Source organism: Camelus ferus, chromosome 32 (genome assembly GCF_009834535.1).
Source record: "Camelus ferus isolate YT-003-E chromosome 32, BCGSAC_Cfer_1.0, whole genome shotgun sequence".
Lineage (NCBI taxonomy): Eukaryota > Metazoa > Chordata > Mammalia > Artiodactyla > Camelidae > Camelus > Camelus ferus.
Window position 1 is genome coordinate 3,169,160 of NC_045727.1, and position 25,753 is coordinate 3,194,912.

At 34.5% G+C, this 25,753-nt stretch overlaps 1 protein-coding gene and 1 non-coding gene across 12 annotated transcripts in view; one reads left to right on the plus strand and one right to left on the minus strand.

The window, feature by feature from the left end:
* Positions 1–25,753, plus strand: part of IFT81 (intraflagellar transport 81) — a 158,286-nt gene that overhangs the window by 129,140 nt on the left and 3,393 nt on the right. For 10 of the 11 annotated variants that reach the window (XM_032472222.1, XM_032472215.1, XM_032472220.1 and 7 more), the window contains 7 exons: positions 680–829; positions 4,124–4,252; positions 5,232–5,321; positions 17,945–18,031; positions 19,053–19,124; positions 19,209–19,294; positions 22,710–22,755. In XM_032472222.1, coding sequence (XP_032328113.1) covers positions 680–829; positions 4,124–4,252; positions 5,232–5,321; positions 17,945–18,031; positions 19,053–19,124; positions 19,209–19,294; positions 22,710–22,755 — 660 coding nt within the window. Of the gene's footprint in view, positions 1–679; positions 830–4,123; positions 4,253–5,231; positions 5,322–7,021; positions 7,054–17,944; positions 18,032–19,052; positions 19,125–19,208; positions 19,295–22,709; positions 22,756–25,753 lie in introns of those variants that run through there. The other variant, XR_004316785.1, reaches the window with a different exon arrangement.
* Positions 15,213–15,319, minus strand: LOC116661050. The gene has a single exon (XR_004316813.1). It is a non-coding gene; the product is annotated as a U6 spliceosomal RNA (small nuclear RNA).

Below are 25,753 nucleotides of genomic sequence, written 5' to 3' on the forward strand. Positions count from 1 at the left end.
CTTTATGTATTCATTTCACTTGCTTTTCTGAACTCTGTTTGATATTACTTAATAATGGATGGGGTCTTTCCATTAGGGTAGAGTAGTTATAATTTTAGTATTAGTGTGTAAATAGTTGAATCAAGCAGCTATGAGTTCCCACTAATTTGAAATATTCTTAGTTTTTTAACATTCAGGATGAATTTCAGATGCTTCTTAGGATATATGGTCACAGTGCATTTCTTAAATGATAAATAGTAGCTATAAATGTTGACTATTCTGGTTGGCTGTATTAATCCCAGTAGATCCAGTGCCACCAAAATAGTACAGTACATTAAGAGCGATCATGATAAGACCTCAGCCAGTATTGGTCTATTTTTTTTTCTTCTTCTTTTTAACCTTTTAACTTTCATAGGGTTGAAGTTTCTGTTTTCCTAATCCTTATTTGTAAAGCCCAAAATGAGTAGCTTTTATAATAAGGATTTACAACATTTAATGGGTACAAAAAATAAAAACATAACAAAAGTATTTTAAGTGAGCAGTTAGTCTTTCCAACTTTTCTAATAAAACTAAGTTATTGTTATATATTTGTGACACGTGTTGGATGGTAGAAACATTTTTTTCTAATGCATTCAGATTATAAATGATACTTAGCAACTACTTTTCTACTCATTAAACTATGTGTTGTGTTCTTTTACAGTTCAAACGATACGTCAGTAAACTTCGAAGCAAGAGTACGGTTTTCAAAAAGAAGCATCAGATAATAGCTGAATTTAAAGCTGAATTTGGCCTTTTGCAAAGGACAGAAGAACTTCTTAAGCAACGTCATGAAAACATTCAACATCAACTGGTAATATCATATTATCTTGGAGTTCTAGAAGTTCAAATGCCAGGGGGGTTATGGGTTGTAGCTTTATACTGAAGTCATTGTTTTTACTAAAAAAACGGTAAAATTATTGGTTTTCTCTGATTAATTACAGAGATGACATGTAAACTGATTCATCTGTTTTTAATGTAGCAATAAGTACTAACTTTTTAATGTATGCTGAGATTGGGGTAATGAATAGAAGTTGAATTCCAAGTAGATTTTTCTTTTGGTTAGCTAGTTAATATGAGCAAAATGATCATACCAAGAGATTGATTGTAAAATATTTATTTATCATGGCCTGCTGGGCAGAAATCTAAGCAGCCATTTCCATGGAGCTTTGGAAAGAAATGTCCAGGGAAGGTGCTTTGTGGAAGTTTGCCTGCAGGCTTGTTCCTTATATATTTGTGCCTTGGTTGTCAGAAAAAAGTTAAACCCAGAGTAATCCCTCTAACAGCAAAGCTGTTCCTATTGTGGGTTTTCCCACTTTTAGCTTACTAGTTATAGCTTCTTTTTGTTATTCCTGTTATTTTTTTTTTATTGCTTATTGCCAGAGATTACAGCAAGTACTTTTGACTGATTACAGCCTTCCCTAAATTTTTTATTTTTCTATATCCTTACAACACTTTAATTCCATTTACTTCCTTTCCATATTTTGTGATATTGTGGATATATGTATTTTACATTCTATGTATAACTTAAATTCCACATGATATTATTCTAAATGTATCTACATGTTTACCCTTCCCGTGGCGCTTCCTCCCTTCTTGCATCATGGTTCTTCTTTTGAGATCATTTTCCCTCTGCCTGATGAGCTTATTTTCAGCATTTCATTTACTGTATGTCTGCTGGTGATAAATCCTCTCAGTTTTTGTGTTTTTTTGAAACATACTTATTCCACCTTCATTTTGAAGCACATTTTCACTGTGAATATAGAATCTGTGGTTGGCAGCTATATTCTTTCAGCACTTTAAAGCTTTAATTCCCTTGTCTTCTGATTTACATTATTTCTGTTTTAAGTCTTGTTTTTTAAGGTAGTAGTGTTATTTTCAGGCTGCTTTTAAGATTGTCTTTGGTTTTTCATCAGTTTTACTGTGATTTTCCTAAATGTAGTTTTCTTTTTCATTTATCTTGCTTGGGGTCTGCAAAGCTTCTTAAATTTGTGGCTTAGTATCTTTTGTCAGTTTTTGAAAAGTTCTCAGCCAGTATTCCTTTGAATATTATCATTGTCTCATTTTTTTCCTTCCTTACGAACTATAGTTACATGTATGTTAGACTTTTTCACCATTTAGCATATTTCTTATGGGTTTTGTGTTTTGCTTTATTTTCATTTTCTATTCTTGTTTCTCTCTGTAATTTAATCTGGATTTTTTTTTCCTGCTCTACTATCTTCCAGTTCATTAATCCTCCTTTTTTGTTGTGTCTAGTCTACTGTGTAATCCATGTGTTGAATTCTTAATATCAAGTATGTTTCTTAGTTCTAGAATTTTCATTTGATTGTATTTTATAAATTCCAGTTATTTATAACATTCTCCAACTTTTCATTTGTTTTCTGGAATACATTAATGACAGCTATTTTAAATGTCCTGACTGATAAATTCATTTGCCTGTTTCTATTGTCTGTATTTTTCCTCTTGGCTTTCAGACATTTGTTTCTGTTACTTTGCTTGCCTAGTAACTTTTTATCAAATGTCAGGCTCCGGATGTATTTGTCTTCCTGGAAAGAGCATTTAATTTTTTTTTCCTCGTAGATCACCTTGATGCAGTTTGGTTAGAGCTGATATTTTTCCAGTTTTCTCTTACTCCTAAGATGCAGCCCTCACACCTGTGATAGAGACTTTACTTCTGTGAAGACATTGTCTATACAGACAACTCACAAATTTGTATCTCCAGTCTAGGTTTCTTCTCAAGTTCCAGTCTTGTACATGTAACATCTCGACGTCTCTATTGGATTTCTAATAGAGATTTCAAGTTTTTAACATGACCAAAACTAAACTTCCGATCTTCACTACTCCCTCTCCTGTGCCTCCCAACTCTTCCTCAGCTCAACAGATGGCACCATCGTCCTCCCAGTTCTTCGGGCCAAAACCTTGGAGTCATTCTTCACCCCTCACTTTCCCTCACACCCTACATGTAATCTGTCATATCTTGTTGGATCTATCTTCAAAATATGTACAGAGCCACTTGTCATCACCTCTGCTGCCCCTACCTGGTTCATGCTACCATCATCTCTAACTTGAGTTATTGGAATGGTCTTCTAACTGGCTTCTCTGCCCCTGCCCTTGCCCCTCTATGGTTTGATCTCAGCACAGATGTTAAAGTGATCATTTAAAAATTCCTTTATTCTGAACCTTCCAGCAAGCTTCCCATTTCATTTAAAATAAGTCTAAGCTCTTTCACTGGCCTGAAAATAAGGTAACAACATAATTTATCATCTAAACTAGGACACTTTTGAGAATGCAAAGGACAACAGACATAAACTGAGACTGTTTCAGCAAACCAGCTGAGTCCTATATGCTCCCCCGCTCCCTCCTCCACTTCATTCTCACTCTGCTTTAAGCTCTGCCCATCTAGCTCTTTCTTCAAAAGGCTGGGTATGCACCTGCCTTATTTCTCTTGCACTTGCTGATCCCCTGGGTGTCTTTCTGGCTTGCTTTCTCACTTCCTACAGGACTTTACCCAGACGCCATCTTCTCAGGAAGACCTTCTCTAATCACCCTGTTATTTAAGATTCCAACCCCACTCTTCCCTTAAACGGGATGTATTTTGCTTGTTTACCTTTTGCTCATTTACTCCCACTAGAAGTTAGCTCTTTGAGGGAGAGGATTTTTTTTTTCCTGTTTTATTCACTGCAGTATATCTGGTGACTAGAATGGTGCTTGGCACATTAAGGTATATAATAAAAAATTGGATGAGTGAGAAAACACATATAATTGATCACTTGAAAATTCATTTATTCACCAGTTATTTATTGAATGTATCCAATGTTTTAGATTCTGTGCCAAATACATAGCATTATTCTAAAGCCTAAGAATTGTAAATACTTCCTATGCAACTGAAGATACCATAGTAAAATTTAGTGTAAGTTTATTACATATGAAGATATGTAATTATTGTTGAAGTCAGTGAAGATTGTTCTTTAGTATTCTAAACTATTTTGTTTTATTTACAACTTTATTACTGTGTATTAAATTTGTATAGTTTTTATGGAATCATCAAGGTTTTGACATTCATTTTATGGACCTCACTTTGATACTTGCATTTATTCTTTACTTTTAGCAAACTATTGAGGAGAAAAAGGGTGTATCCGGATATAGTTACACCCAAGAAGAACTGGAAAGAGTATCTGCACTGAAGAGTGAAGTTGATGAAATGAAAGGACGGACACTGGATGACATGTCAGAAATGGTGATACCATGGTTTTCTTGTTCTTCTTGTCTTTATTGTGTAGCTGTAAAGCAGATATTTTTGTGTTTGTTCTGTTTTCAGTGAAACATTCAAACTTTCATTTCTGCACATTGTTTTTATTCTTTCATCTGTCTTTATCACTCTCTTTCAAATTTTTCCATTCTAATGAGGTTGTTCAATTTGATAGTTTATGCACTTTGTGGTTTTTTGACGTGTGTAAAAGTTACATAACATTAAAGGAATATTTAAGATAAAAATAAGTTTTCCCAAATTGTACCACTTCAAATAGTAAAATTATTTCATTTTTGTGTGTGTCCTTCATATCTTTCTATATTCAGGACTACTGTGCAACCAGAATACACAGATATAGCTTCATCAGGCATTAAAATGTTGAAATCTTTCATTCCTTATTGGTAAACAGCTGCTGCCCCAAACTCTCAGAGTACCCACCTCCCCTGTCTTGTCCTCACTGGTCCCAGAATGCCCGATCTCACCACATTCTAACTCCTAAAAAGATTAACATTTAGCACCGCAGAGGCCTCCAAGACCCTGTTCATCTTTGTGGCTTGTGCCCATTCTGCTTGGTTATTAGTTACGCCATTTGTAAGTATTTTGAATATCACTTCATCCATGTTTATGTGTGTTTTACATAACCTACACTCATTATTTACTTTTTTACATAATACAAAGTTGTATATGGGCAACTTTGTAATTTGTTTTAGTCATTCAGTATTAGGTTATAAATATCTTCCCATAATGGTTTTCAGTCTTAAAAACTGATATTTTGAATAGCTAAATGATATTCCGTCTTATTGAGGAATCAAGATTTACTAAATGACTTCCCCATTGTTTGGCACTGAAGTAATTTATAGTTTTTTTCACTCTTATATATACACTTCAATAAATATCTTAATGCATGTAGTATTTTTATTCTTTTGAATTCTTTTTTTAGCTGTCATGTCTTTTGTTTAAATGACAGGTTAAAAAACTAAATTCTCTGGTGTCTGAAAAGAAGTCAGCTCTAGCTCCAGTTATAAAAGAGCTACGACAATTGCGTCAGAAATGTCAAGTAAGAGAATTTGCTTTTTTGATACTTTTAATATTCCATCTTGTTCAGATGTATTAGTTAGAATCCTGAATATTTTACTTGGGTAATTTATTGAAAAAATATTATTTCGTATAATTCTGCAAAAGAGAGTAATAACATGACCTACAAAGGTTTTTGTTTAATTTACGGCATTTGTTTTGTCATAAATGATGTGGGGGGAGGAGGGAAAGAGAAGGAATTTAAGCTGAAATCACAGGTGCAACCAAATAAGATTTTTGCTCTAAATCATACTCATGTCAGAGCTATAAATATGAAGTCACATTCTTCTGTGGCCAGGTAAAAGCTCAGAGTCTGCCAACGAGTGGTGACAAGTTGATGTTAGATTAATGAACTTGCTTTGCTGGGGAGCAGAGTTGGGGGCAGACAGTGATAGCTTATGATAATGTGATGAAATATTGTCATATGTAAGCTAATTCTCGGCATTACTTTAAAAATAGACTGTAAGAAGGTAATTGCCCTCCACAATCCAGATCTGGTGGCCTTCCCCACTGCCTTTAACAGCTGTTATTTTATCATTCTCCGTGTAGTAATTTTAGGTTTGAATGTGAGCTGTATGTACTGCATGTGCCTGAGGATGGAACTGTAAAACACTTCATGAATGCCATCCGTCAGAGTCAGAGAAGCGGAGTGAAAAATCACATGGACTTTGAAATCAGATAGACGTTATTTCCTTTTTATAGAAAATGCCATGGAGTAAGAAACAGGTTTAGTGACTTATTCAGATGGACAGGTAGGAAGTGAGAGAGTTGGGGTTTGACTGTAGCATCTATATCATCTTATTTCAAATCTGCTTATTTCATTACACACTATTGCCATAACAAAAGAAATGGAAGAGACAAGTCCCTGTCCTCTGGAGTTTGAACTGTAATAGGTGAGATGGAACAACACAGGAAGAAATTAAGAAAAACAAAAGATAACCCAACTTAAGAATAGTATAGAAAAAATATAATCAGAATTATTTACTTAACTGATTAGGAAAAGGGAAGGAGATGAAGGAAATAAGGAAATGAAATGATTGTCAAGATACAACAAGTTCAAAAAGGAGATCTTTTTTGAGCAAGGTTTTCAGATTGAGGATATCAAGAATTGTTTTCATGGGCATGTTCTAATTATTTGATTTTCTTAATGCTTTTCTTGAGTAAGGAACTTGCAGACAAAGGGGAACAATTATATGTATTTCTAGTGATGATAAAATTTCTCCCAAATAGTAAGCTAATAAATCTGTTTGTAAATACAGATATAGCTTTGCTTTATTGCACTTTGCAGATACCACCGTTTTTACAAATTTTAAGTTTGTGGCAACCCGGCATCGAGCAAATAAATGTCTTTTGGTGCCATTTTTCCAACAGTGTTTGCTCACTTTGTGTCTCTGTGTCACATTTTGGTAATTCTCACAGTATTTCAAACTTTTCATTATTATCATATTTGTTATGGTAATCTGGTCAGTGATCTTTGATGTTACTATTGCAAAAAGATTATGACTTGCTAAAGACTCAGATGATGGTTAGCATTTTTTAGCAAAGAAGTATTTTAAAGTTAAGGTATGTATGTTTTTAGGCATAATGCTATTGCCACTGAATAGATTACAGTATAGTGTAAACATAACTTTTTACCAAAAAATTCATTGGACTTGTTTTATTGCAATATTTGCTTTTTTGCAGTGGTTTGGGACAAAACCCAAGATATCTTTAAGGTATGCCTATTGTTCTTAAACTGGGGAGTTTTATTGAAAGGATATTTAGAACATTAAAGGAAATGCACTGTCATGGAAATGCAAGGATCAGAACTATAGTCTATGTGGAGCAGGTTTCCAATCATGGCATGTTACAAAGCTCATCCTTAATCTGTGCAACATATGCCCTAATTGGCCCTAAACTGACAGATGGCACAGTTTAGTTTCATATACTAAATGGCTTTTTTCCACTAAACTAATAAATTAGCAATATATTTCAAAAGAATTAACAAGTGTGGTGCGGAATGACATACAGCAGGAAAAAAAGGGTTTAAACTCATGTAGATGGCAGTTTGAGTCCATGTGCCATCACTTACATCATCGTAAACAAGTTATTCAACACTCTCTAGGCCTCAATTTCCTCATCTAAGGACCATTTGAAAATATCTGTTTTATGCTTGTTGTGAATATTAAATGTATGAATGAGAAAGCATTATTAACACATTGCAAGGGCTCGATAATTATTATTTATTTAATTCCATAGAGGTCTGCTTCCAGCTCTAGAACATTCTTGCCACTTATACATATACTTGATTTTTAAAATACTTTTCTAAATGTTCTGTTAATTAATTCAACAAATAGTATTGGACACCTACATTGTTCTAAACTTGGATCTATAAACCAGACACAATTCTGGTAGATATTAGGGTAAGGATCTTAAAAGGGACATAGCAATTTTTTAATTCCAAAAGTAAACTCTAATTAAGTACACAAAGTAATTTCATTTGCATCCTATAGGCTTGAACCAAAACCAGGGTCTTTCCTGAAGTCTCCTCGGACTTCACCTAGTCCTATTCCACAGAGTTTTTGGTGACGGCATCTTCTCCTGGGCTGTGATCAAATGACATATTTAGGCAGATGATTACACATTTCATCTTGAGCTCCAGTATCGTCTCCGGAACTCTTGTTGGGTATTAACTTTGATGTGTCTATCAGAAATTCACCATTTCCCCTCTTCGTCGCCCACTACTGCCACCAAAACTAGCTCTTCCTTATCTTTAACCTGCATCGTTAGTGGTTTCAGACCTCAAAATTATTTTTACTGGCTTTTGTTCCCTTGTCCACAGTTAGCTCTTCTGTGCATCACTCAGATCTATTCCTTCTTGTGCATTTCTTCCACCAACACTAGTTTGGGACCTCGTTACCCCCGACTTAGACTACCGAAAGGCACTGGATGCTACTTCTGCTTATTGAAAAGAAGAATTATAAAGACTGTAGCAAGTAAGGGAAATACATTGACTGAATAAAACCTTAAAGTAACTGAATGTAATTTATACTACCATTGCAACCATGTGAAAAGTATATATAAAAGGATAAGGGTAGAACACAAACATGAATACTGTTCGTCTGTTAGTACTAGGATAATGGGTGGTGTACCAAAGATGTTAAATAAAGTATCCAGTATCCCCACAGCCTCTCCAGAGGGAAAATTCTCTAGGTAGCCACACCATATCACCCTTTCTTCCAACCCTTACTCACAAGCATAGCCAGTTAAACTAAAGACGAATCCTTGACTTGATTGACCTGAGGAGAGGTGGTGATCTCTGAGGTAGTCTGACATGAAAAACAGCCTCAAAAAAAAAAAGGAGCTGCACCAGGAATTTGAATTAGAAAATAGGGCAGTTATAGTGAAAACTTCAACCCAAAGAATGTAGAGAGAAAGGCCATAGTGTGAGGTATAAACAATGAGGAGCCATAAGCAAGGTAAGGTTACAAATATGAGTGAGGAGAAACTACAAGATGGAGAGAAGAAACAGGAAAAAAACATGGCTGGTGGCAGGAACAGTGAGAAGCCAGTATAAAGTAACTCACTGAGTCATGTTATTGGTGTGGATTAGTAAGAAGAACTTGGCTCTGCCATTTACCAGCTGTGTAACCTTGGGCAAGTGCATTTACCTCTCTGTGTCTTTATTTACTCATTTGCCTAAAGAGACTCCCTGAATAACTGTGTGGTTATGAGGCCTGAATGAGTAATGTAATAGTGCCTGGCACATAGAAAGCACTTAATAAATGTTATTACTATCATATTCATTGTCATTATCCACAAACTCCTGTTTAGATTCCTGAAGCTTCCCTGAACCAAAATGCTCAGGTAGAAGTATAGTGAAAGGCAAGTGGTACCAATTGTGCTAGTTACAGAGAGGCAACCTGAATAGGCTGATTTAAGGACACGGGCTGCAGAATCAGGCAGACTCCAGATACCCTTGGGTAAGTGACTTCATCTCTGTCAACTTCAGTTTCCTCACCTGTAAACTTGTCCCTTGAGTTGTGATACTCCAATTTTCAAATAGTTATGAATATTCAAATTTAGTGAAATAACACATATAAGGCACTTTGCAACAACAATGACTAATGCATAAGAACTTTTTTAAAAAGGTATTTATAATTATAATTATTAAAAATAGTTTTAAAAGATATACTAGTGCTTTCAACCAAATTGTATATGTTTGTAAAACCATAAATTCTTAAATTCTATAGTCATTTATTACAATATTATAACAAATACCTGAAATTCAGTTTTATATGATTTAACTAGATTTCTCCATATGTCAGATATTTCCTACCTCTCCCATTACAAAGAAATATAGCTGTCTCAACATAAAATGCAAAAAAAAAAAAGAAATATAGCTGTCTCACCACCTTTCCAAAATAATACAGCTCTCCAGCTCCTAACATATTTATCAAGTCAAAGGGGCACGTAAGTCATCTAAGCGTTTTCATCTCTGTCTTTTGCCATGTTGAAAAGTCAACTGCTAAAGACAAATACTATATGACTCCACTCATGGGAGGTACCTAGAATAGTCAATTTCATAGAGACAGAAAGCAGTGTTGGTTGCCAGAGTAGGGGAGGGGGGAAAATGGAAAGTTGGTGTTTAATGGGTACTGAGTTTCAGTTTTAGAAGATGAAAAGAATTCTGGAAATGGATGATGGTAATGGTTGCACAGAAGTGTGAATGTACTTAATGTCACTGAACTGTACACTTAAAAATGGTTTAAGTGATAATTTTTATTTTATGTACATTTTACTGCAATTTAAAAAATCTAGAAGAAGAATACAGAACTTGCCCATATTTGCATTAACGGTTTGTTTTTTATGTTTGAATTCAATGCAGTTGGTGAGTCCCTGATGCTCATTTTGTTTTATCTCCATATGCCGGTTTCGTGTATCCTATCTGTATAGTTCTATTTTTACCCAGAAATCTTTTGTAATGAAAAGTATACTGAAAAGAAAAAGGTTAGCCGCTTCATTGACTTTAAGCTGTTTCCAAATATTAACTGAAATTCTTAATTGTTCTCTACTTTGAATAGTATTTATTTTTAACTTCAGTATATTTAACTCTTGAAACTACATAGACGTATTATCATCATGTATTACCATTTAGGCAGAAGTACCTAAAAATACTTTATACTTCTTGCTTTAATGGGCAGCTCTCAAATATCTAGGGAATTTTATAGTGAAATGTTAGTACGTTTCCTTTCTTTTGTACTTGCATTTTGTTCTAAATCTGAATATTCATAACTGTTTGAAAATTGGAGCATCACAACTCAAGATGTATAACTTATATTTATCTAAATCTTTTAAAATTATCTAGAATCAGGGTAGCATCTTGAAAAGCTTCATGTTTGTTTTCTTAGAAGCAGTTCCATAAATTATATTAATTAACTGGCATAATACATATAATTGCTAATGTATGGAAGAAGCTAAAATACTCATTTTAGAGTATACAGTCTGATAATTATTGATTTCACTGAAATACTTCTTATTGATTGCTTTCTCTTACAAAAGTAAAACCATGCTCTTGGCAAGAATTCAAACTGTAAAAAAAAAAAGAATTCAAACTGTAAAGAATTGTTTAAGGAAAAGAGTAGAAATTGTTTCTCTCTCTGCACCCCACCCCCAGCACACTCCCCAGAAGGAATAATTGTTAATAGTTCCTTGTGTGTTTTCCAGAAATGTTTTGAAAACTAATGAATGGATAATTAGTTACTGGCTACCTGAAGTTTGGTCTCCATACCTTTATTCTACTATCTAAGAAAGACAGAGGCTTTCTCGGGGGCGGGGGCAGAATTCAACTCTGACTGATACTAATGTTCGCTTCCTTTTCTTTGACTTGCCTGCTATACTTTTGCCCATCTTTTGCTTTCAACTTTTAAAAAATTACCTTGCTTTAGGTGTGTCTCTGAATAGGTCTTGAAGTGGGTTTTGTTATGTGATATAATCTGAAAGGTTTATTTTAATAGATAAATTTAGCCAATTTAGATTTCTTGATATGCAGACATATTTGGTCTTACTGCATTTTAAGTTTTGCTTCCGATTTTAAAACCTCTTAAAAAAAAAAATCCCCTGTTCTCACCCTTTCCCCTTGCTATGGTGTGTGTGTTTTTGTGGGTCTGTCTGTCGCTCTCGTATTTTCTGGCTTGCGGTTTTGCTCTACTGGCTATATCTGTAACACCACCACTAATCACCCATTTCTGTAGATGGTTATCTGTCAATCCGCACTGTGAGCAGAGTGATGAAATTGGTGCATTTGCTCTAACATCTCCCTCCCCTCCCTCTCCTTTAGCACCTGGTTTTGGTTGCTTGTATTGCCTTTCTTACTGTTTGCCTTTATGCTTGTAATCTGCTTCTACTATGACTTGATTTATCAGCTTTAAATTATATCGTTTGACATTCCCTCACCCATCCCCAGGAACTGAAAATTGAGGAAGCCAGCTTATTTATGCTGCCTTCCACCTTCTTTTCCTCTTCGTCTCCCTGCAAATGTTATGGCATCGTGTCTACACTGTCAGGGCAGGCAGCATTTACATTCCATTCTATTATCCTAGTTCCCACCTTTGTCTTTGGTGTTACACCTGTACTTGTTAGATTCTGTGCTCGGTTACCAATCCTCTCATTGGCCATTTTCCTACTTTTTATCTTACCTCATTTGTTTTCTAGTAGAGTCCTTAAAAAAAGCTTACAAGAACAATATTTTCTGATGAGTTCTTGCATATTCTAGAGTTTTTTGCCTTAAATATTTCCACAACCACTTGATTGAACATAAAATCTTTACATCATACTTTCTTTCCTTGAGGATTTTTTAAGTGTAGCTCCACAGTCTTCTAGAGTTAAGTGTGGCCACGGAGAGATCTGAGGCCAACATAAATTTTTTAGTGACTTGATCTGAAAAGAATGTATTTTCCATTTGTTGAGTACTGGATTCTCCATGTGTTCATCAGATCATGCTTCTTAAAAGTGTTGTTCAAAACTTCCTGGTGAATGAGGAGTTGTGGTTTAATGGGTGTAGAGTTTCAGTTTTGCAAGATGAAAAGGGTTCTGGAGATTGGTTGCACAATAATGTGAACTTTCTTAATAACACTGAACTGTAGCCCTAAAACTGGTTAGAATGGTAAATTTTATACTATGTGTATTTTACCACAATTTTAAAAGATACTTGGCTTTTTAAAAAAAACACTTCCTGGTAAATTATTCATTTTAATCATTATTTTATGGCTCTCTATTTCTGGCAATGCTTTTGTCTAGGAATCTTATTTTGTTTGCTATTAATGTAAGTGTACCAGCTTTCTTGTGATTAGTATTGCTTGGGATATCTTTTCATTTGTTTACTTTCAGCTTTCTCTGTCCTTATTTTTGCCCTGTATTTCTCTCATAAACAGCATACCATTGGGTTTTGTGTGGGTATAGTTTCTTACATACAGTTTGAGAATCTGGCTTTTAATTGGTGAGTTTAGTTCGTTTTCATTTACTCTTATTATTGCTTCACTGAAATTTAGTTCTATTTTGTACATCCCATTTACTGTGCCTTCTCTTTTTTTTCCTCATTCCTACCCTCCTGTTTTCTTTTAAATCTTCTTTTTTCACTGTATTAACTTTTCTGTCTTCTTCTGTTCTGTATTTAGTCTTAAATGTTTAACATACTTTTCCTGCCTAAAGTTAATCAGCATCTATTTAATGACACAGGGACCTCTCCTGCCTTACACATGTGCTGAAATCCTCTGGCATTTTATTTCCATTTTATTTCTTCATCTCTAAAAGTGGTTGACATGGTGGTCATTACTGTTGTAATTACTACTTCATGCAGTTATTTCCTGTTTAAATTTACCCACATATTTAGCAGTTCTCACCATTGCTTCTCTATTCCTTCCTCTGGATTCAGTTTCCTTCTTCCTGAAATCAGATTTTCTTGTTTTCCTTTAGTAGTTCTCTCAATAAAGAATCATTACTATAAGTAAACCATCTTTGTCTTCTTCTTAAATAGTGGTTTGATCTGAAAAAAAAATTTTTCATTGCTTTCCGGTTTCTCTTGTATTGAAGGATCTGCTATCAGTTTTATTCTCATTTCTTTTTAGGTAATGTGTTCTCTATCATTGATTTTAATTTTTTTTTGTTATGTTCACTAGTTTGTTTTATTATTTATATTCCACAAATAAGTGATACCATACAGTATTTGTCTTTCTCTGACTTATTTCACTAAGTATAATGCCCTCCAAGTCCATCCATATTGTTGTAAATGGCAAAATTTTGTTCTTTTTTATGGCTGAGTAGTATTCCATTGTCTATGTACACCACATCTTCTTTATTCATCTGTTGATGGACACTTAGGTTGCTTCCATATCTTGACTATTGTAAATAACACTGCTATGAACATTACAGTGCATATGTCTTTTTTAATGTATTTTCTTCTTTAATTTTTATTTTATTTTATTTTTTTGGTGGGGGGAGGTAATTAGGTTTATTTGTTTATTTATTTTTAGAGGAGGTACTGGGGATTGAACCCAGGACCTCATGCATGCTAAGCATGCACTCTACTGCTTGAGCTATACCCTCCCCCCTCATAGATCTTTTTAAATTAACATTTCCATTTTCTTTGGATACATGTTCAGGAGTGGAATTGCTAGATCATATAGTAGTTCTATTTTTGATTTTTGAGGAACCTCCACACTGTTTTCCACAGTGGCTGCACTAATTTACATTCCCACCAACAGTATACAAGGGTTCCCTTTTCTCCACATCCTTGCCGAGATTTGTTATTTGTGGCCTTTTTTTTTTTTAAGTAATTTTTTAGTGGGGGGGAGTGGAGGTAATTATTTATTTATTTCAAATGGAGGTACTGGGGATTGAACCCAGGACCTCGTGCATGCTGGGCATGCTCTCTACCACTGAGCTATACCTTCCCCCCATTTGTGGTCTTTTTTGATGATAGCCATTCTGATAGGCGTGAGGTGATATCTCACTGTGGTTTTGATTTGCATTTATCTGATGATTAATGATGTTGAGCATCTTTTTATGAGCCTGTTGACCATCTGTACGTATTCTTTGGAAGAATGTTTATTCAGGTCTTCTGCCCATTTTTTAATCATGTTATTTGTTGAGTTGTATGAGCCGTTTATATATTTCAGATATTAACCCTTACTGGTCTCGTCACTTGTAAATATTTTCTCCCATTCGGTAGGTTGTCTTTCATTTTGTTGATGGTTTCCTTTGCTGTGTAAAAGCTTTTAACTTTAATTAGATCTCATTTGTTTGTTTTTTGCTTTTGTTTTCTTTACCTTAGGAGACTGATCCAAAAAAAATATAGCTATGATTTATGTAAAATCCACCTATGTTTTCTTCTAGGAGTTTTATGGTTTCCAGTCTTACATTTAGGTCTTTTATTCACTTCGAGTTTATTTTTGTATATGGTGTGAGAAAATGTTCTACTTTCATTCTTTCACATGTAGCTATCGAGTTTTCCCAGCACCACTTAGTGAAGAGACTGTCTTTTCTCCATTGTACGTTCTTGCTTCGTTTGTTGTAGATTAATTGACCATAAGTACATTGGTTTATTTCTGAGCTCTCTATTCTGTTCCATTGATCTGTATGTCTTTCTGTGCTGGTATCCTACTGTTTTGGGTTTTTTTTTTTTTTTTCCTTTTTTTTAATTGAAATGTAGTTGGTTTACAATGTTGTGTTTATTTCTGGTGTACAGCATAGTGATTCAGTTATGCATATGTGTGTGTATATTCCATTTCATATTCTTTTTTCATTGTAGGCTATTACAAGGTATTGAAGGTAGCTCCCTGTGCTATACAGTAGGACCCTGTTGTTTGTGTATTTTATATATAGCAGTTAGTATGTGAAAAAAATGGAATGCTTCATGAATTTGCATGTCATCCTTATGCAAGGGCCGTGCTAATCTTCTCTGTATCGTTCCAGTTTTAGTTTATGTGCTGCTGAAGTGATCACTGTCATACTGTTTTGAATACTCTGGTGCTGTAGTATAGTCTGAAGTCGGGGAGCATGATAGCGCCAGCTCTGTTCTACTTTCTCAGGGTTGTTTTCTCTTTTTCTCTTTCTTTCTTTTTTCTTGATTGCAACATATATTTAACAATACAGTTTTACACAGAATGCTAAGAGCACTTTTCTTCATATTTTACAGAACTTGAAACATATGGACTTTCTATTAATATTCATACCATAACAAAGCCAAATCTGCTAAATAGATGCTTTACAATTTTTTTAGTTTAAAGGCTTAATGGCAATAAGGTGTCAGGGTTGTTTTCTATTCAGGGTCTTTTATGTTTCCATACAAATTTTAAAATTGTTTGTTCTAGTTCTGTGAAAAGTATGACTGGTGTTTTGATAGGAATTGCACTGAATCCCTAGATGGTTTTAATATTTTTATCTTTGTCTTTGATGTTGTCCAGTATCACTACCATGACCTAAGTATAGATTTAGTTTTATTTGCTCTACTGGAATCTGTGCATTTTGGCTTCCATTAATTCTGGAAAAATTCTACGTATCTTCAAATATTCTCTCCCCTGGTCTTTCTAGTCTGTTCTCCAGAAACTCCTATGAGCTATATATTAGACTTATTTTATTCTGTTCCCTGTTGTTTAGCCCCTTTTTGTCTTTCTGTGATGAATTTTGGATAATTTCTTCAGCTCCATTTTCTATTTTCTCCTTTATAACTTTAATTATTTTAAGCATACTTATTTGATAGTCTTATTTTTAGTATTCAGAGTTCCTGGAGGTATACCCCTACTGTGTTTTATATCTTCTGATTCTCACTCATAGTGATGGTTTCCTGTATGTTTATGCTTTTGGATTGTGAGCTTATCTTTCGTGGGCTTTGTCTCTTGAATCCTAGCAGCCAGGATGGAGAGGGTATCCCTCCCGAGTAGTTCTACAGTTGTTCTGCCAGGTGTTTTAGGAGCATCACAAGCTTGGAGCTTATTTTGCTCTCCGCTCTCAGCTTGAGAGTTCTTAGACCATGTAGGTAGGGTAAATTCAAACCCCAAATCTGCCTGAGGCTAGGCCCCCTTTTTTCCATCCACCTCTGAAGCAACACAGCTGCATTTACTGATCAGTTTGACCATCAGCCTCACAGACAAAAGAAAAGGCTTTCATCTTCTATGGTATCTTCATCTTACTGACAGGCCCAGCAGCTACCCCAGTACACAGCCTCTCTTGCCCTTCTCCCACTTGGGGTGTATGTGACTGTCACTCACAAGAGCCTTAGAAGTCTGTAGGTCAGTTTGAGACATAAAAACCACAGCTCCTTCTTCCCACAAATCTTTTATACTGTGCTAGTCTCTGCAAACAAGATACAGTCCCACATAGCAACGGAAGCACACAAAACATTACCCATGTATGTTAACTCTCTCATTCCCATGGAAACTGTGCTGTGTGAAACCAGTGTCATTCGTAGGCTGGCCTGAATCAGTCCAGGCCTGGGGTTAGCCCTTTACTCACGGGTTTCTAGGTTGAAAAACAGTTTTACTAGGAGGTTCTTAGTTCTAACTTCCCACTCCACACAAGCCTAAGGCTTTTGCCTTGCCTGGACATTATAATCATTCTGTGACCAAGACTGACCGCCCCCAGTTCCCTTCACCATGGGTAGCCATGGGCTGTCATCCTTGGCTTCTAGCCCAGGTAATTCCTCTTAGCTTCCTGGAGAGTTCACTTAGCTCTGGATTTGGAAGGATGTTTGCTCTACCTTATCAAGCATTCGTAGGTACTTTTAGCATTTCTAGGTGTTGGTGGCAGAAGATTTTTGGATTATCTGATTCAAAATATTACATGAAGAGAAAGTTTGAAACTACTCAAAGGCACCTCTTTCTAGCAGTGTAGTCTTTTGCAAGATACTTGTCCTCCCTGAACTTTCTCCAAGCACAACGTGGGGATATTAATACCTACCTTAAGGGGTTGTTGTGAAATTTAGTTACTGTCAGGGGTAAAACTCAAATAGCCTAACATGGTTTACAAAATTCTGATCAGGCCTCCGCCGAAGACTTCAGCCTCTTCTCACACTTCCCAGACGTGCCTCAGTATAATAAACTACTCATGTGTCCTAGATTGTCCTCTCTGGCTTCCAAGACTGTTCCTTTTTTTCTGAACGTTCTCCTGATCTTGTTCCTTCTCTCTAACTGTTTTTACTAATCCTTCCTACCTCAACTTAGATATCAGTTTCCCCAGGAAGATGTCCTCACTGATCCCCAAGCCTGGGTTAGGGCCAGTGAGAGTCCCATGTGCTCCTGTAACACAGTGCATTTGCCGATCTTAGCACTCAGCCTGTTTACTTGTCTGAGCATTACTTGAGGGGAAGTGTTTTTGGCTGTTTTGTTCACTTTTGTATCCCCAGCTGCTAACATAGAGCCTGGCACACAGCTCAATACATGGCAGCTACTGTTTTTATCAGCACCTTCATCTATCATAATTCTCAAATGTCTGATTGTTGTATAAATAACTCGTAAGTATGCCAAGAAGCTTAGAGTTAAGTTACAAGACTGACAAGGGCATGTACTGTTTCAGAGCCACATTGTAGGCCTTTGTTTTTCACTTATTCAATCACTTACCTTTTCATACTAGGAACTAACCCAAGAGTGTGATGAAAAGAAATCCCAGTATGATAGCTGTGCAGCAGGCCTCGAAAGCAATCGGTCCAAATTAGAACAGGTAAGAAGACAGTTTTTATTTTAACAGCTTAGCAAAAACTGCCTGTGGATGTATATTTTCACTATACCAATGTCAAAAGATTCCCAAATCTTCACCCTCATGCCCTGAGTCTGTCTCCTAAGCCCCATACATCTTTATTTCTTCAAATTTGCTGCACACACACTCAATTCTCCATCTGTACCCCTACTGCCAAAGTCCAGGCCCCTTTCGTGTCTTTCCTAGTCTCCCACAGTAACCCACCAACTGCTCTCCCCTTCCACACTTGCCTGCCTAAGGTTTATTCTCCAAAGAGCAGCCAAAGAAACCTTCATAGAACTTAGGCCACCCTCCATTGGCTTCCCATTGCACTTAAAACCTAACTTCAAAACTGCGGTCTACAAGGCACTGCCTCCTTCACCAACGTCATGTCCATGTTCTCTGCTCCTCGTCCACGGAGCCGCAGCCACACTGGCTGCTGCTTAGACTTCAGACAGGCCGCACTTGTTTTCACCTCAGGGCTTTTGCGTGTGTTCTCTCTGTGGGATACTCTACCCCCAGCTCTTTGCCATGACCTCTCCTCACCTTTCAGGTCTTTGCTTAAAAGTTGTCACCTCCTCCTAGAGGTCATCTCTGATCACCTGTCTGACGCTGCCCATTTAGTCACCCTATCACATTTTACTGCAGAATTTACTTCGTAGCACTTACCCTCTTCTGAAACTACCTTCACTACATGTTTCCTTGTTTATGTCTGTTTTCTCTACTTGAGTGAGAGCAGAAGCCTGTCTTGTGCACTCCTCTGTCCCCAGCACCTAGCACAGAGCTGGGCACACAGTAGGTACTTACTAAATAACTGAACTTGTAAGTTTTAGAGTGATATGAGTGGTCTCTAGAAAACATTGCAACCTAGTCTATTATTTATTACATAGTTTCAGTCACAAAAGGGGCAATGACTCTCATGGTATTTCTTTTGTTGTACATTTAGTCATCCTTTCTGCATCTGATTATTCTTTCAATATTACCCATTTAAAATTGTATATTTTAGGAAGTCAGAGGACTTCGTGAAGAATGTCTTCAAGAAGAAAGTAGATACCATTATACGAATTGTATGATTAAGGTAAGACAAAACAAGTGGATCAAAAACTTTCCTGAGATTTTTCTGCGTCAAGGACTTAACCTCAAATTTAGTCTTTCCACTTAGAACCTAGAAGTACAGCTTCGTCGTGCCACCGACGAAATGAAGGCGTATGTCTCTGCTGATCAACAAGAAAAAAGAAAGGCAATTAGGCAAGTAATTTTGTTGTTTTTATACTGAGTTACTTAATGTTCACACCTATAGAAGTTTTATAAATAAGATTGAATTATACAAATTTGGAGTACTTAAATAGGCAGATACTAAGATATTATATGGGATTAAATTTTGTTAAACATCTGGAGAGTCCAGCCTTCTGACTTAAGTAGGAAGGCATATAATTTGTCTTGCTTGCTTGCTTACTTTTTTATTGTGGCAAAAGATATATAACATAAAATTTGCCATTTTAACCATTTTTAAATGTACAATTCAGTTGCGTTGATTACATTCACAATATTATGCTACTATCACTGCCTATATAGTACCAAAACTTTTCATCACCATAAACAGAAACTCTTATAACCATTAAGCAATTAATTTCCATTACCCTCTCCTCAGGAATACATATATTTTTATAGTTGCTTTTTTATAAACCCTAAGATTGGTCTATTTTTAACGTCCCACGTGGCGTGGACTCTGGTCATCTGCCTCCTCATTGTGCAGTGTGAGCAACTGCATTTTAGATAGAAACTGTGTGATTGCAGTGTGCCAGCCTTTAAAACAAAGATGGGTGTATAAATACCACTAGTTCTTATACAGTGATTTTTTTCTTTTTGTAATCCTAGCTTGTAGCATACTGTAATAAATCAAATGCTGCCTTAAAAAATAAATTTATAGTTGAATTGGTAGCTTTGATAAAATGCAGCCATTGCACAAGATAAGTTTTCTTTGCCCCTTATCGTAATACAAATATTTTACTTTTACCATTCAGTAAAAATTCAAATGAAGCATAAGATGCATTTATTCTAGATTGCAGTTGAGATTTTTAGTGGTATATACATTAAAATTACAAAAAGGAATCTAAGAAATAAGAATGTTTTGCAAATCTGAATTTTTTAATATGATGCAAGCCAGACTTGAAAATATCCTGTTAATAGAATATTAGTTTTTCTTTTTTTTGTTGAAGTATGTCAGTTTACAATGTTGTGTCAGTTTCTGGTGTATATATTTTTTCTAATACTCTAACATATTAAACATACTGAATGTACTTATTCAGATTCTTTCATTGAATGTAAACTTTGCTCATTAAATCTATATAGTCAATGCTAATAGTTCGCAAACATGAGAAGTTAATTTTGTTCTTGAAAAATAAAAGTTTTAGAAATTGTTTCATTTCTTCCAAAGTTATCAATATAAATAGTAAAGAAGGAAATATTGCTCCTGAACTACTGGTTTTCTGATCAGTTTTCTAGCTAGATATTCCTCTTCATCATTTCAAAAGTCATTGTAAACCTTTATCATTCCTCAGTTTTCCAAAACTGAGAAAATCAGAAAAATATTGTGCCCTGACTAAAATAGTACATGATAAGAATATTCTGAATAAAGAGGAATTAATTATACTCTAGACTCATTGATTCATGTTTAAAATATTATTACTATTATAGACAGAATATTTTTATAGTTATTTCATTTTCTACTATTATGATACTTTCTGGTAAGGCCAGAAGTCTAAGAAATTAGCTCGGTTTTGAAAGATCATCTGCAGATTTTAGTTTTATTTAAAGAAGCAGCATGTTTTATGTCAAAGTACAAGAGAGAAACTGATAAAATTTTGTTTCTAAGCTGTTTTTCCCATTACTAGTTTTGTGACCTTGGGCAGATCTATCTCTATAAAATAAGGAGGACAATATATACCACAGAGGCTCAAGTTAAATAAAATGTATGCAGCAGTATTTTGGAAATGATTTAGTATGAATTCCTGGAGAGCAAGTACCCTGTCTGTTCTGTTTTCTTCTTGAAACCCCAGGGCATGCTTGATACATAACAGGTGCTCTGTAATTATTTCTTGAATAAACTGGTTGAGTAAATTAAAATTACTTATGAGTATTATAGGAAAAGAGCATGCGCTTGTTGATTTCTTGATAAAATATAAATGAAACTTCTAAAACAATTTGGATATTTCTAGGCCTAGGGTAATAAATGAATTATTTAAAGCTCTATGAATTATAACTATACATTCTTCTTGACCAGTACGTCATTTACATCTCCTAGCTGTGTTTCCCTGGAGAGCTAGAAAGGCAAACCGTTTTGAGTTAGTGTGTCATAAATTTTAAGGGCAAAGTGAAGATTCATCAAAATTGTGTTCATTCCCTTCAACCCTTATTCCTGTGCACAAATTCTGCCTTCATTTCAACTCTATAAGGACTTCAGGTACTTTTGATCACCTTTCTCTCTTTTCGAATCATGCTTACCTACCTTTTTGCATAAAAGTGAATCTTCCTTCACTTAGGCTGCTAGAATTTCTCTTCTGGCTTATTATTTCTTAGATTTCCAACTTTGTCTTGTTTAATTTCTTCTTATGTATTACTGTGTAGCTTGACGCAGAAACATAGTCTTTTTCCATCCAATTTTGAGGTCTAAAATTTCCCTTATCTTGTTGTTGGTCCCTTTGTCCTCATCCTTCAATCTTTGTCCTTAACTCTTTAAATCTCACTTTTTGTATTATGTAGTATTAAAATATAATTATGCTTTTGTTTAAAAAAGGTACTTTATTATTTGTATTTTTATCTTCAAAATTTGCAATTTTTTAGCTTACAAAAGAAGTAAAAACAAAAAGTAATCATTATCAAGTATCGCACACAAAAATTGAATGTTGTCTACATTGCCATGCTTCATAAATGTCTAATATTTTAATAGACATTATTAAATGTATTTTGGTGTGTATTACCCCATATTCTTTTCCCATGCTCTTGCTAATGTGTCCATACATATATATTTGTGTATACATAAATAAAATTAAACTATGTATACAGTTTTTTCTTAATAATTTATCTAGTGAGTATTTATAGATCTACATCATTTTTTTTTACAGCTCTATATTATTCCTTTCAATCGATGTGCCAAATTTATTTAAACATTTCCCTATCTATCCACATTTAGTTGGTTGCAGATTTTTATTGTTATAAGCAATGGTGAAATAAATAGTCTTTGTTTTTTAAGTTATGGGGTTTTTCTATAGGATGAGTTTCCTAGAAGTTGTATTGAAGAGTTAGATGCTACTTAACATTTATTTAAAATGTGTATCCTTTCTCCCTTCTGTAAACCTCTTCAAAAACACAGTGTAATTTAAGCAAGTGGGTTGCCATTGTTTTAAGTGTAAATTAACCACAAATAGTAGTTAACATTTTAATTCTCTTAACCTAATTTCTTATATAATATTTTGCCTTATTTTCCCCTGTATTACTATTTATTAGATGAACCAACTAAAGATGGGGAAAGGGAGTGATTGATAATGACTGCAGTGCTTTATACTGTCTAATATATTTAGATAGACATGCTAATTTATAATTTAGCTGTATGATCAAATCAACTGAAGTAAATTTAAACTAAATCATTATGTTACCTTCCTAGGGAACAGTATACCAAAAATATTGCTGAACAGGAAAACCTTGGAAAGGTAAGAATTTTTTTTTTTAATGTGTCTAATTCCGGCTTTCAGGACATGGTAATGCCATTGTCATTTTTTTTAAAAGGTTATAGTACAGTTTTCAAGGGGAAATTGAAACCTTCTTACTCCCTTTCAAAGATGAAGACTCCTCCTTAGGAATTTAGTTTTATAAAAGTGAAGGCATATGAATTTTGGGGGCAAAAAAACTAGTTTTAAGTAACAAAGAGTTCATGCATTAACAAAAAGTGCCATGTGTAATGAACTACAAGCTTCAGATTATTCTTAGGTATCTGTTTATAAGTATAAACTCATTCATTTATTTTATGTAATAAACACAAAGCTCTTACTGTGAGCCAGGGGTTGGTCTAAGTCCTTTATAAACATTGATTCATTTAATACAAATTATCAAAAAGACTTCACTTAAGATAGTCAGCTTCCTGACAGTCTTATATGAGACCTCCTGAAAATAGGAGTGTATAATTGAGTCTTATTTTCTTAGTTCTCTGAGCCACTCCTAGTAGAAGTGGTATACAGTAAGGACCTTGACCATCAGGACTAAAGTGACCAACTAATTGATTTTTCTAGTTATAAAACAACACATTTTGACAGTCATTTTAAAGACACCAGCTCTGTCATCCTTTTTTTTTAAAGACCTATATCTATCAACAACTGCCAGGACCTGCCATCAAGTAGACTGGCTTCAGTCCTAAGTTTGTGGTTCTGGACAAACCCCTTTACTGCTTTGGAGTTCATTTCTTCCTGGTTAAACTGAAATAAGTAGATTAGATATTTAAAGCTAATTACCTACGTGAGTTCTAAGACCATCTTCAATGATTTTAAGTCCATGTTTCATAATGAATGCTAACTGTGCTTCTCTGTCCACCATTTTATCTGTTTCTTATTTAGTTTCCCTATTGAAAATTGAAGTTTCTTACTAGTTTTTCTAATAGGAGTGTCAAGTTTGTAGCATCATAGTTAGGAATTGTTAGCTGCATTTTTTCTTTTAAAATACTGGTTATGTATGGGTGTCTTATTTCAATGTTCAAATATTCTTGAGTCTGAAACCTGGAAATGGTTATATATAGGTATATACATATACCTATATATAAAAGCTTGTCCATTCTGAAAGTACAAATGAAAAATATGGCTTTGTTTCAGTCTTAATGTATTGTACAGTTTAGCTGTTGTCTGACTCAGTAAATTGATGATGGTAAAATTATTTTTTTACCTTAAAAAATTTACATTTTTTTTGAATTGTTATTAAAGACATACATGTATCTGCTTCTGTATAAAAGCTGAATTAGCTCCCATTCAACCTGTAAGTAATATTCTAAATGTGGACTTCAGAATAATAAATAGTATAGAAAAGAATGGAGTAATTGCTAAATAGGCTTTTAAAAAATCTTTTTGAAAAAAAACTTTTCAAAAAACTACAAAAATTAAAATCTTTTATTATGGAAAATTTCAAGTCTATATAAAAAAATACAGGAAATAATGTAAAGAACTCACACGTAACCATCACCCAACTTCAGTAATTAAATTTGTGGCCAGACTTGTTTTCTCTGTGGTCCCACCCATTTTAACCCCCAAATTTGCCCATTTTTAGGTAAGTCTCAGAGACTTTATTATTTTATCTGGTCATATTTCAGTATGTATCATAACCCATCTTTTTTAACAGAACCACAATACCATTAACATGCCAAAAATAATTTAACAGTAATTTCATAATACCCAATACCCAGTCAATGTTCAGACTTCATCAGTTGTCTCATAATTCCTTAATGGTTTATTTGTACAAATCAGGATCCTACTAAGAGTCTATACATTGCTATTATTTGACATAGCTCTTAAGTTCCTTTTCCTCCATCATTTTTCTTTGCAATTTATTTGTTGGAAGAAAAAAACTGGTCATTTGTCATTTTCCAACGTTCTGGACTTTGTTGATGGCCTCACTGTGCTGTGTGCTGCCAGTTAGCATGTTTTTCTGTCCTCAGTATGTCCTGTGAATTGGTAGTTAGATCTAGAGGCTTGCTTAAATATGATTCGATATTGGGGAAGCATACTTCGCATGTAGTAGTATGTATTTCTATCAGGAGGCTCTCTTTGTGTAATGTAGGCAGCCTTTGAAAATCACTTTCTTAATCCATTAATTCATTAGAGTTTGCAAGCAGTCATATTCTAATTATGTTGTTCCTTCATTTATTGGGTGAGATTAATTAAATTACACTAAATTACAGTTCATATAGGAAAGGCAGAATAACTGCTTGATTTGTTTATTACTGGTTTGCAAAATGATGGGTTGGATTTTTATCATCTTTCAAAAGTATCTTTATGATGTCTAGATTTAACATGTTTGATATATTTCAGTCTGTTGTGATTATTATTCCTATCCATGCTCACATTTGCCTATCTTTTGCCAGTGGAAGCCTCTTGAAGTCAGCTCTTGAATCTTTTTGAAACAATACTGCTAGACTTTGATGACTTCTTTATTTTCTGGAATGACAAATGTTCCAGGCTCATTCTGTTCATTCCCTATTCCAAACCTGGAATCAGCCATATCTATAAAAAGTGTTCATCTGTTCTTTTTGTATGAATTGTGAATAAATATCCATCATATTAATGCAAATAAGTAAAAAATGAAAAGAAACATTAAAGCTGATTCCTCCATTTTAGAGAGAAATTTTGACTTCTGTACACCTTATTCCATTTATGGGATGACATGCCATACTCAAAAGGAAAAAAATAATTTTCATATTTAAAAGGATGTATTTGAATCAAGTTGTGCATTCATTTGTATAGTATTTTAACTAGAGATTTTTGAGGTTTTAGGATTTAGTATGATTGTCAATAATTGACTTTCATACAGATATTTCGTATGTAATACACTTTTTCACATGAAAACATGCCTCTATTTCATTTACTTTGAAAAGTATATGAATGGATGCTCTGTGTAGAGAAATATTTATCAAATCTTGAATCCTTTCAGAGGTCCAAACTTAATTGCTAA